The 13,129-nt window shown below is 45.9% G+C and overlaps 1 protein-coding gene across 1 annotated transcript in view; it reads left to right on the forward strand.

Annotated features, from left to right (window-relative positions):
- Nucleotides 1-12,922: 12,922 nt before the first annotated feature.
- JAM3 (junctional adhesion molecule 3) overlaps nucleotides 12,923-13,129 on the forward strand; it is a 29,418-nt gene continuing 29,211 nt past the window's right edge. Inside the window, exon 1 of the mRNA XM_023762027.1 lies at nucleotides 12,923-13,047. Within this exon, the coding sequence (XP_023617795.1) occupies nucleotides 12,968-13,047 (80 nt within the window). The 5' untranslated portion in view covers nucleotides 12,923-12,967. The remainder of the gene's footprint in view (nucleotides 13,048-13,129) is intronic.

Here is a 13,129-nt window from a genome sequence, read left to right on the forward strand (position 1 = left end):
CCCTCTCTTCTTTCCTCTCTGAAATCAATAAAAATATATTTAAAAAACAAACAAAAAAACAGCAGTGAAAGCAAGCAATTGAGAAGGAGTAAGTCAGGAAACAGAAACAAAGGAATGTTCACCCAGAAGTGGAAGAGCAGAAAGGAAACTGCATCTGGGAAGTGAGCAGGGAGAAAGGGATCGGAGTCGGGGAACCTGAAGCAGAGGGAGGGAGCGGGGAGGGTGGGGGGAGAGAGAGAAGGGAGGGAGGAGTGGGCCCGGCCAGCAGCTCCTAGGAGGCCTGGCTCATCTGTCACTCACGCGCACAAGCTTCCCTCAATCCTGATTAACTGGAGCTAAACGCCATATGGCTAATCCTCCCACCACAGCTATTCATGCTTTTCAGCCCCTGCAGGGGAAGCCAGACAGCCTTCCTAATTCGGTCGGGAGGCCTCCCCCAGCCGCAAAGCTTGGCCACAGGGACTCTGGCTGCAGGTGGGCGGGGCTCCAGCCCAGAGGAGAAGGGGAGGAGCCATCGCTGGAAAGCTCTCTCTACTCCAGGGAATACCCATCCTCCTCGAGTGAACCACTTGCTTTTTCTTCTTCCAAAATGTGTTTGTGTCTGTTGTTTCCTTCTACTTCTTCTTTTTTTAATCCTCACCCAAGGACATTTTTCCATTGATTTTTAGGGAGAGTGGAAGAGAGAGGGAAAGACTGGGCGAAACATGGATGTGAGAGAAACACGTTGATTGGTTGCCTGCTGCACACACCTTGACAGGGGCCTAGACGGGAGGAGCCTGCAATCAAGGTATGTGCCCTTGACCAGAATCAAACCTGGGACCCTTTGGTCCGAAGGCTGACACGCTATCCACTGAGCCAAACTGGCTAGGGCTCCTTTACTTTCTTTATAGTTTTTTAAATCTCTAGTTGTAAGTATATGTCTCCTCCCCCCCCCCCCCCCCCCCGTTAATCCACACTATTAACTGGTCCATAGTTAATCCGAATTATTAACCAGTTAATAGTTAATCCACATTATTAGCCAGTTAATCTGTATTATTAACCAGTTAATAGTTGATCCGCATTATTAACCGTAATAATGCGGATTTTGTAATCAAAGAAAACACGATAATTTCAAGAGAAACATCGAAAGTGCTTTATTCAAAGTCATGTCCATCGCTAGCTACACATTTCCCCCATCTTTCAGGTCATTTGTGGAGACCGTCCCAATAGAACTTTTCTTGTTTTGAGGCAGACCATTCAGAGACCCAATTTTCCACTTTTTCTTAAGTTCTGAAGTGCTGCTCAGGAAGTGCGCGTGCCATCGATCGGAACAAGTGGTCATCTGAAGGAGCAATACAACAAAATCGCATACATATCAAATCGCATCTATATCAACATATGTGTGACTCCATCAACTGAAAGAAATCCGCATTACTACCCGGTCCACCTAGCAAAAAGCCAGTCATGTGGGTAGTCCCATCCCAGGCCTGTAGCTTCCTTTACAAAGGTCAGTCTTCCCCTAATAAGAGCTGGCCTATTGTCTTTTTGCATCTAAGATAACAGACCTTGAAATGTCAGCGACATTTCCTTTTCCAGGTCCCTCAGGGCACACCCATCTCCCCGAGAGCTCGAGACCACAAAACGCCTCCTATTTCGTTCCCCAAAGACCATCTCTATGAGCTGTAAATGGTACCTATGAACTATTCCTGCACCCACCAGTGTCCACGCAGGATGTCTCACCATTTTACTTTTTATTCAATCTCAAACAAAGACTTCCTCCCTTTGTTTTCTCCTGCCTCCCTAACCTACCACCAATAAATTTCACGTCACCGGCCCCCCCTCGTGCCTCCACCTTCGATTCTAGTGTATAAAATAAGCTGTAAAGCTGCCATTCTCTGCAGCATTCTCACAATTTGTTGAGATTTGTGCTTCCTGGCCATTGTTACCAGCTCAGCTCAAATAAACTCATAAAAATTCTCTATAGATCTGGACATTCCTTATGTCAACAACTCCAAAATATATGGATTTATTGTGCGTGGGTGGGTCAGGGGAGCACAAGGTGGAGTTAGCTGTTAGAATGCCTACGATAGTTCTATCTCCTATGGAATAAATGACAAATAATTTCGCCTAAAATGGAGAGCCCTTTCCTATTCACCTACTCTACTCATTTGCAAGTTGTGTGTTTTATTTCTATCCTTTTAAGAGTTCTGCTTAAATGTTCAAGCTAATGGAGGTGGAAGAGGAAATAGGGGGGGATAAATGGTGATGAAAAAAATTTACATATGACTTTTGACTTCCCCAAAACTTAATTACTAATAACCTACTCTTGACCAAAACCCCTATCAATAACACAATAAAATATTTTGTATGTATTATATACTGCTTTTTTACAATAAAGTGAGCTAAAGAAAAAACATGTTTCAACTAAAGGCTTTAAAAGTTTAAATTTCATTTAAACCTTTACCATCCTCCCCATGCTTCAAATCTCTTCCAACTCTAGTTTTTTTTATATTATGATTGTCTAGTATTTCTTTAAAACCTCTTATACAAACATGCTGTTTATCTACAAGCTACATATTAGTCAGACTCAGCACTTACAGAAACAATGTCAAATGAATGGTGGGGTGGATTCCAATTCCCACTGTGACACTTTAAAGTAATTATTCCATTTTGTTCCAGCCTCTACCATTACTGCTGTTCCCTTATAAATAGTCTATCTTTCCAACCCAACTAACTTAGAGAATTTACTTTTAGTTTGGGGCTCTAATATTTCACTCTGTTATGTCTAGGAATAACCCACATGACTAGGGGATGACTCAACAAAATGAAACAGTCCTGTACCCAGGATACCTTGTTTGGGATAGCTTCTTCACACTAACAACTCGTGTGTTAAAAAAACACAAATTTAACCAAATGAACTTAAATATCTAATTGGTCTCATGAAGTGGTTTATGAATTGGGCAGCATCCGGCAATTGTTGTCAGCAACCAGAAGGGTACTCTGAGGGGTTGTACAAAAGTGGAAGGCTTTCCCGGCCAGTGTGGCTCAGTGGTTGAGCATGGACCTATGAACCAACAGGTCGAGGTTCGATTCCCGGTTGGGGCACATGCCCGGGTTATGGGCTCAATCCCCAGTGTGGGGAGTGCAGGAGGCAGCCGATCAATGATTCTCTCTCATCATTGATATTTCTCTCTTTCTCCCTCTCCCTTCCTCTCTCTCTAAAAATCAAGGGGGAAAAATGTCCTCAGGTGAGGATTAAAAAAGAAAAGTGGAAGGTTTTTCTAGAAAGAAGGGGTGTGTGTGTGTGCGGGGGGTGGGGGGTGGGGGGGGGACAGGGTGGTTATTTAGCAAAGAAAAAGAAAGGATGGTGCCGAAACCGGTTTGGCTCAGTGGATAGAGCGTCGGCCTGCGGACTGAAGGGTCCCGGGTTCGATTCCGGTCAAGGGCATGTACCTGGGTTGCGGGCACATCCCCAGTGGGGGATGTGCAGGAGGCAGCTGATCGATGTTTCTCTCCCATCGATGTTTCTGACTATCTATCTCTCTCCCTTCCTCTCTGTAAAAAATCAATAAAAATATATCTTTAAAAAAAAAAAAAAAAAGAAAGGATGGTTTAGTCCAGGATGACTTCTTTGGGGGTTAGAGAGCCACAGGGTTTTTTTCACGGAGACCGCCTCACGAATGCTAATCAGGAAATTTCAGATTCAGTGTTTAAAGGTCACATTCTTGGAAGAGGTTGAATCCTGCAAAAAAAAATTTTTTTTTAAACACATGTCTTTCATCAAGTCGGGAAAATTCTGAGCCGTTGCCTGTTCAGTCACTGCCTTTTCCTTGGTCTTATTTTATGCCTCTGGAACCCCTGTTCTATATGGCACATCTCCCACCATCTTTTTTCACATCGGAGGGGCCTGATTCTCTGTCCTGTTAGATATGCCACCTCCACCTCTTGGCAAGGTGTTTCCTCTGTGGCCTGTGTGATGATGGTTAGCCTTCCTCAAGGACTGTCTTTTTTTTTTTTAACTTTTTTTATATATATATATATTTTTTTTTTTTTATTGATTTTTTACAGAGAGGAAAGGAGAGAGATAGTCAGAAACATCGATGAGAGAGAAACATTGATCAGCTGCCTCCTGCACATCTCCCACTGGGGATGTGCCCGCAACCCAGGTACGTGCCCCTGACCGGAATCGAACCCGGGACCTTTCAGTCCGCAGGCCGACGCTCTATTCACTGAGCCAAACGGGTTTCGGCCTCAGGGACTGTCTTATTCCGTGAAGCCTTCATGCTCTCAGGACACGCTAGGAAGAGTTAGGTGCTTGCTTCTACTCCTTGCTAGGTGTCCCCGGTATGAGAACAGATTTCACATTAATTTGGGGAACTTGGGGAAATAGTGTGAGTTCATACCCCACAGGAAAATGCGACAAAGCTGGAGAGTTTGAGTTTCTTAGAGGAAACTTTTCCCCTCAGAGGCTCGGGCACAAGCGGATGGATGGAGATGTTTTCCTACCCATGAGTAGGAAACATCCTGAGTAGGGCAGAGATTTCCATTTTAAAGTCCCGCTGGGAGCAGGCCCTAATATTAGGGGCAGAAATAGAATATTGGGGACTAGCTACAATTATAGGAAATATTAATCATGGTCTGTTAACCATGATTGTTCTGTTCTTTTTTTAAATTTAGTATGTTTTTATTGATTTTTTTTTTTTTCAGAGAGACAGGAAGGGAGAGGGAGATAGATACATCAATGATGGGAGAGAATCATTGATTGGCTGCCTCCTGCACGCCCCCTACTGGGGATCGAGCCCGAAACCCGGGCATGTGCCCTTGACCAGAATCGAACCCGGGACCCTTCCCACTGCAGGCCGACGCTCTATCCACTGAGCCAAACCAGCCAGGGCGATTGTTCTGTCCTGATTAGAGAAAACACATTCTAACCTGGCTGAGAGTTGTACGCCCGGGGACATGGGCGCTAACATTGGAATGCAGTCCATCCTCCTGCCCCGAGAACTGCCTATCATGCTGGAAAGATTTACAACCTCGTGGCTGAAACAGTCTAGTCCCGCATTGCCTGTAACCTGTAACAATTGTACCTTGCCTATTTTCCCATGCCTGCAATTCTTACTCTCTCACGTAATCGTTGCCTCCTGCCCAGTATAAGCAGCTGGCTCATGGGTAGGGGCAGAGCAGATTCTTGTAGATGACCTGTTGCTCTCCCTTGCTGTCGGCATAATTGGAGCAAATGCTCATATGTGATTCAACCCCGTCTCTGCTTCAAGTAGTGACAGGCAGCCCAGACCCATTGGTTGTCCGGTCACACTAAGACCAGTCCCCTCACCCACATGGGTGTTACACTGTTCCTACTCCTGGGATGCCCCCTCTTTCTCTTCACCTTAACGTGGCTTGAGTTTGCAAGCCTGCTATTTGGCTTTAAATTTCTTCCTTGGGTCTGTCACTTGGGAATGTCTTCCCCGTTTCAAGCTCAACACGCATTTAATTGTTCTGTTATGTTTTATTCAGGATGTCCCTGTGCGCTGTTGTTGAGCGGTGGATATCCACATTGGCTCCTTCTGTGAGTGACTGAACCCTGAGGTGTAATTGTTCCCCACCCTACCCCCGTTTCTCCTTTGGAGACGGAAATTGTGCCCACGTTGTCTCTGGTCCCTAGCTCAGTACTAGACACAAAACAGTATACTGTGTGCTACATGGATGCTTCACTGATGGAGGGTGGCAACGTTTATACAGTTATTTCTACGTCTGTAGGAAAAAGGCTTCCCCCATCATTCTAAGCATAGAGATAGTGTGCTTAGAAGGAGACATTGTTCTAAGGGGTTCAGTAACATAGGTCATTACAAGACCTATGTGACTGTGTTTTTCTTAACATTCTTCTTATTATTTATTTATATATATTTTTAGGGAGAGTGGAAGAGAGAGGGAAAGACAGAGAGAAACATCGATGTGAGAGAAGCACATCGATTGGTTGCTTCCTGCATGTGCCTAGACCAGGGCCTGGGCCGGGGAGGAGCCTGCAACCGAGGTCCATGCCCTCGACCAGAATTGAACCCGGGACTCTTTGGTCCACAGGCCGATGCTCTATCCACTGAACCAAACTGGCTACGGCATGTTTTTCTCAACATTCTAACATGTTTATTAAGCAACTACTATGTAGATTCGGGCCCCCAACAAGAAAGATTCATGTGATGTGAACCCTGAGAAGGAATTTAGCTGCTGAGAGGAACTCCCCATGGTCAATGGAGGTTCCCAATTTTATGAATAGTAAGAGCCTCATGGCCATTGCTGACAAGGGCTCCACACATGCTCTGTGCACCAGGGAGAACCACAGACTGAGCTCTTGGCTTCCTGCACACGTCCTGCTTTTCTTATGCCTTCTGCGTTTTTTATGCCTTCTGAGTCACCCAGTGCAGGTGAGCCCTGGTTTCACCTGCCTACCAACGGACTGAGACCTGCCATGGCCAATCAGAACCACAGAAATTGTATCCTATTTGCATCTACACCAACCAACCAGAATGTCAGGATTTGGACCAATCAGGACTGCACAATTTGGAAACTTCCTTTGGCATAAAATTGGGAATTTGGGCAGAAACTTTCTCTGTAGAAGATGGCCTCTGTTGTATCTTGGTAGAGCACCATGGAGGTGGCTACCCAAAATGATTTCTGCTGGGCTGCAGCTCCTCCTGCTCAGATAAATGCTCTTTGCTCTTTATGACAGTCTAAAGTTAATGTTGGTTCACAGAGTAGGCCCTCAGAAGAACAAATGTAGAGACGGACACAAGCCCCGCCCCCTGGTCCTCCAGCTGGAGGATGTGATAGGGAGAGCCCGGCTGCCTGGAGATGCAACAGAGGATCTCGTGTTTGCCATGATTGCATCGTGGAGAGGACTGTGTTTGGAGGAAAATGTGTAACAGGCCAGTGTGGGAGAGCAGCTATGTCTCCAGGGAACTTGAGAATGGAAGTGAGGCAAGGGTTGCATTCTTCTGGTTGGGGGGGGGGGGGTTGGGAGTAGAGGTGATGAGAGGGTCAAAGCCACATGCATGCTTCATGATGTCACCAAGGCAGTACCACCCTCCTGCCACGGGGTTAAAAATTAAAAGCATTTGGACAGAATTAGAATGAGATCATGAGAAACTCTGAATCATTGTGATGTTTTTACGAAACTTTTTCAGAAATTGATAGCTAAGGTTCATAAAAAAGCAAAGAAGCACAATGGGTATTTTTAGAGCTCTATATCCAGTCATCAGAAAATAAACATCACCATGATGAAAGGTCAAGCAGAAATAAAAGAAATTAGGAAGTATCTGGAAGGGAGCGACAATGAAGACAGTATGTAGTACAACTTGCAGGATGCAGCTCATGGAGCACTTAGAGAGGAATGGCCATCTTGAGGGCATACACTAGGAAAAAAAAAAGGGTGAAAGCGGTATTGAACTCTAGAAGTCTGGGGAGGACTACAGAGGAAAGATGGCCTCGCCATACAATGCGGTAAAGTGTAAGATAGATGCACATGCAATGCAGTGTATTGTGCAGGACAGAAGGGGGCCACTGAGTCATCTTGGAGGGAACAGTGGGGTCAGAAAATTCTTCCATGAGGAGGACACGATAGGAGCTTCGCGTGGCTCCCAGAGGACACGTTAGAGCTAGGAAACTGACGGGGCTTAGGGGGAGGGCAATGCGGGCAACAGGGACCACGTGGGTAACTTCAGAGACTTGAGAGAGCAGGACACGGTATCAGAAGTTCAAATTACTCAGGGTGTCTAGATTCACAGGTCTAGCTGAGGATGTCCTAATGACATGTCATGTCATAATGCTTGTGACAAAATGGCTTCTTTTTTCCAGCCACGACTTTTTCAGGGAATTTAACTGCAGGCTGAAGGTCAGAAGGAGCCATTGAAGAATGGAGCAGAATGGCCTGAGCTGATGTTAGTTCTGCAGGACACAGGAGTCTTGCGTTCATTCATTCCACAGATATGTATTGAGCACCTGCTATTGTTCTATAACCGGTCCTGCTCGCCATTTTGAAAAGAAAGGTGTAGATTCAGAAGTTACGTGCAGGTTCCTGGAGACCAGGGGAACACCGCAAATGAAAAAGGATGAAGCTTGTACTAAGCAGTGGCAGTAGGGTGGCCACCCCATGGGGGTGCACAATGAGTATTTAATGCTTAGCGGGGCTCCTTGTCCCTCCCGGGGTCTATGCTGGGCAGGAGCTAGTGCTAGGCCTGGGGTGCACTGGCCAGTGCAACTCTAGAGAACAGTGACCGGCCAGAAAACAAAACCTAGCTTGGAAAAACGACTGGGAAAAGGCGAGACATCAGAGTGTAAGGGTGTGGAGTCTTGGAGGTATTCAGGGCCTCGGTGCTCTGTTGGCTGGGAGTGGCCATCCCCACTGGATACGTCTGCTACGCTCCTGAGCGCTATGAGGATCGGACATCACCCTGGAGGACCAAACCTAGACGCTCCTCCCAATCCCACATTTTGTGGGAATATAATTCCACTGGACGAAGGAGAAACTTGAGAGGCTTACCTAGAGCATTATTTGATTGCTTAAGCGGCATGGTATTGCCCTGGCAGGTTTGGCTCCGAGAACAGAGCGTTGGCCTGCGGACCGAAGGGTCCCGGGTTCGATTCCGGTCAGGGGCACATACCCTGGTTGCAGGCTCCTCCCTGCCCTGAGCCCTGGGGGCTCATGCAGGAGGCAACCAATCAATGTGTTTCTCTCACATCGATGTTTCTGTCTTTCCCTCTCTCTACTCTCCACCCCCCCCCCCAAAAAAAAAAAAATCAATGGAAAAATATCCTTGGTTGAGAATTAACAACAACAACAAAAAGAAGCATGATATTGAATAATCTCTGGGGGAGGGGGCGCTTCTCTAGTATAATCCTCGTCCTGCTAGACATCTGGAAGTGGAATCAGACGCCCCTATTTCCTGTCCTGAAACAGTTTCTCCACATCGGCAGCCAGAAAAGATCGCCTTCCCTCCTGGGAAGGAACAACACAGTCACCGCACCAGGGCCCTGGGCCAACCCTATGGGAGGGGCTGACCTTGCAAGGGGCTCTGAGGGAGGTGCAAGGCCCTGGTCTCTCGCTGGTGCCCCCGGAAGGAACACAGGAACACCGGATGGTAAAATCTGTGTGAAGAGAAAATGACCTCTGATGGGAAGGTTAGGAGGAAAATACCCCCAATCTGTAAGTGTCCTGGAGGCACACCCCACCCCTAATCTTCTCACCCTGAACTTGGCTTTAAGACAATTCAGATAACGTGCGTGCATGTCTGAACCTTTTCCTGCGGCCACAGCGGAAGCACTGATTAGGAAAAGCTTCCCACCTTTGCCCCAGGCCAGTGGAAATATTCTTTAGGTCAAGTAGAGAGAGAGAGAGAGAGAGAGAGAGAGAGAGAGAGAAAGACCTGGTCTGTTTTATCTCACCCCGTGTCCTTCCTGAAGGTCTGTAGAGTGTTGTTTACTAGCTGTCCCTGTCACCTTCCCCTGGCTTTGGGACGGGCACCCAGCCAATCCCTGCTTCTTCACTTCCTCAAAGAAACAACTTCGGCCCTAGCCGGTTTGGCTCAGTGGATAGAGCATCGGCCTGCGGACTGAAGGGTCCTGGGTTCGATTCTGGTCAAGAGCACACACCCGGGTTGCGAACTCTATCCCCAGTAGGGGGCGTGCAGGAGGCAGCCGACCAATGATTCTCTCTCATCATAGATGTTTCTAAACCAGGGGTGGGCAAACTTTTTGACTCGAGGGCCACAATGGATTCTTAAACTGGACTGGAGGGCCAGAAAAAAAGCATGGATGGAGTGTTTGTGTGAACTAATGTAAATTTAAAGTAAACATCATTACATAAAACGGTACGGTTTTTTTTTTTTTTAGTTTTATTCATTTCAAACGGGCCGGATCCGGGCCCGAGGGCCCGTAGTTTGCCCACGGCTGTTTCTAAACTCTCTCTCCCTCTCCCTTCCTTTCTGAAATCGATTGGGGGAAAAAAAAGGCTCTCCAGGAATATTATAACCATTTTTGTCTGATCTGAACTAAAATAGTAGGAAAGGGAAGGGACATGGGCAATAAACATAGATTGAGAACCTAGTATGTTCCAGACCTTTATCTCAGATGATTCTCACAGGGACCATTTGAGGTGGGTATTGTTCTCCCTGTTTTACAGACAAGGAATCCAAGGCTTCGAGAAGGTAGGTAACTGCCCCAAATTTATGAAAACTAAGAATTTGAATCAGGGTCCATCAGACTCCAGAGCCCACGTTCCCCTTCCCGTGACTGCTGCCTCCTGGACTTCTCCGGTCTGTTCAGAGGCAAGTCCACGGGAAACCCCCCTCTCCGTTTGCCACATAAGATTTGCACTTTATGTTGCCACTGAAACGGATTGCAAAATGCTCTTGCTCAAGTTTAGCACAAGCATATGTAGTTCACTGAGCTCTTTTAAGAAACGTATGTCTCCTTAGTAAGCCACACATGAGAAAGAAGCACATTCAGTTGGATAATGTGATGATGGAAACACAGACTCCACAACCCTGCTCACTAGCAGTGGTGGCGAACCTACGACACGCGTGTCAGAGGTGACACGCGGACTCATTTTTTTGGTTGATTTTTCTTTGTTAAATGGCATTTAAATATATCAAATAAATATCAAAAATATAAGTCTTTGTTTTACTATGGTTGCAAATATCAAAAAAAATTCTATATGTGACACGGCACCAGAGTTAAGTTAGGGTTTTTGAAAATGCTGACATGCCGAGCTCAAAAGGTTCGCCATCACTGCACTAGATGCATCCAAAGCTCGGATTCCCTTCTGAACAATGCACTCCTAAGGAGGAGCAGACCACCTGACAGCCAAGGGCATCCTTCCCTATCCTGGTGCATCGCTAATTGGGCTCCATTGCAGGACCATGTCTCTCAGCCGCAGGTCAGAGCTCGCAGACTCCATCTGGGAAGGATTATCAATGTTTTACAATGAAGTACCTGCAACCCCTCTCGGAGGAATCTCTGCTCCTTATAGAAAATTCATGGCGCCTCTCTATGATCTTGTTCTGACTTTCAAAAGATTTCCTAGGAGAGAAGACCATTTAATTAACAGAGCCATTTCACCGTGCGAGCGCAGGCAATCCGGCAGGAGAAAAGAGGCATTGATTTCTGAAAACTGTCCTCTGTCCACGGTCAGACACCATCTCACATTTCCCAGGTAACCAAAATGGTCCCTTCAGTTAGGCAAGTATGCTGGCGGTATAACCAGGAGCGAAAGGAAGTACTAGAGGAAAGAGAGAGCGGAAGGAAAAATAGTCCGTGGGCCGAAGATTAATTTTTCTCTTTTAATTTCTCTATTATGTGTTTGATGAAGGGAGAGAGAGACCACCACCACAAAATAATTTTTACATTTTTGCCCCAGGCCAGTGGAAATAGTCTTTAGCGATGTATTCATTTAACTTGTGACTTTGGAACTGGAACAAAAAGAAGCTTTGGGAAACGAAAGACAAATGGAATCATAGTAGGTGATTGAGTTGTTTTTTTAAATTTTTATTCTGTCTTCATGAGATTTGGAGGAATGTAATTAGTTCATACTCACAAAGGTTTGAGCCATTATAAAGCATTTGAAACATAAACCGGGCAACAACCTAAATCTATGTCATTTTTTTTGATATTTGCATATATTATAAATTTTAAAATATATATCATTTAGTATATATGTAAATTACACACATCCTGTTCTATGTTGTAAAAACTAAAAACACTAAAATAAATTTAGGATGGCTCTATGAAAAATTGAAGCCCTTAAGTTATACATGAAAATATATTAGTTGTTGGAAATTAACATATTTTACTAATCACTAAACTCAACATTAGGTTTTAATAACTTCCTGGAACATTAAAATGTACTTTCTATATTAGATATAATACATGCTATTTCAAAATTTTCCATAGTATTAATTGACATTCAAAACCACCTGCATCCTTAGGTCCAGTTTCCAGTATATTTTATCCTTCTCTTCCTTCATCTTATCACTTGTCCTCATAAGATTCTGCTCCATTTTTGCTCCTTAGCCTTACCATTTCCCAACATTCAGAAACCAGAGCAAATAATTAGTCTGAATTCCTGCAGAAAAAAAATTAGGTATACCATCATTCTTTCATCTACCACAGAAACAAATTATGCTTATTTTATTTGTATCATTATTTTTAATCATTACCTGAGGGTATTTTTCTCATTGATTTCTTGAAAGAATGGAAGGGAGGGAGAAGGGAGCAGAGAGAGAAAAGTGTCGATGGATGCCAGAGAAAGAGAGAGAGAGACAGACAGACAGACAGACAGAGAGATTGGTTGCCTCCTGTTGAGTGCCCCTACCAGGGCTGGTGAACCTGCAACCCAGGTACTTGCCCTTAACCAGAAATCAAACCCGTGACCCTTCAATCCTCAAGCTGAGGCTCTAACCACTGAGCACCCGGCCAGGGCTATGCTTATTTGAGGACGTCATTTTTATGTACTGTAAAATATACGTGTTGGTTATGTTTTATATAGATTTCTGAACTTTTTCCTTTCATCATATTTGAATTTGGGTTTTAAAAGAGGAGCAGGCAATACTGCTTCCAAGATAACTGGGCTGCATCCTTATTTGTAAAATCAGAAGCTCTTAACTTTTCCAAGTTTTAATTGAGCGCTCCCGCTCCCATCTGTAGTGATGCATTCATCTTATAGCTGTGGAAATTCACCCCACCTCATTCTTGAACATCCTTCTTTACTTCCTCCCACCCAATTCATTGAAACAGACCCTGTGGGCCCAGGTCCAGGGCATCCCTGCATCCATAGTAACCAGACTTCAGCTTTCTTTGTCGCCATGGTGACCGCTCGGCCGGCCCGGTGGTCGCCATGGTAACTGGGGGCGGGTAGCAGGGTCCGGCGGGCTGGGCGCATGCGCGCGCGCGGGGAAGCCTGGCCGCGCCGCACGCTCGCGACCCCTCGGCTGCTCTCGACATGGCGCTGCGGCGGCGGCGGCGGGGGCTCCTGCTCCGCGCGCGGCTGCCCGACTTCTTCCTCCTTGCTGCTCTTCAGGGGTGAGTGTGCTGCTGCCCGAGGAGGGGGCGCCCGGGGCGATGGGAGCCGAGCGGGCCGAGCGGCTGGAAGCCCATCCAGGCG

This window comes from Myotis lucifugus, unplaced genomic scaffold (genome assembly GCF_000147115.1).
Source record: "Myotis lucifugus unplaced genomic scaffold, Myoluc2.0 scaffold_229, whole genome shotgun sequence".
Lineage (NCBI taxonomy): Eukaryota > Metazoa > Chordata > Mammalia > Chiroptera > Vespertilionidae > Myotis > Myotis lucifugus.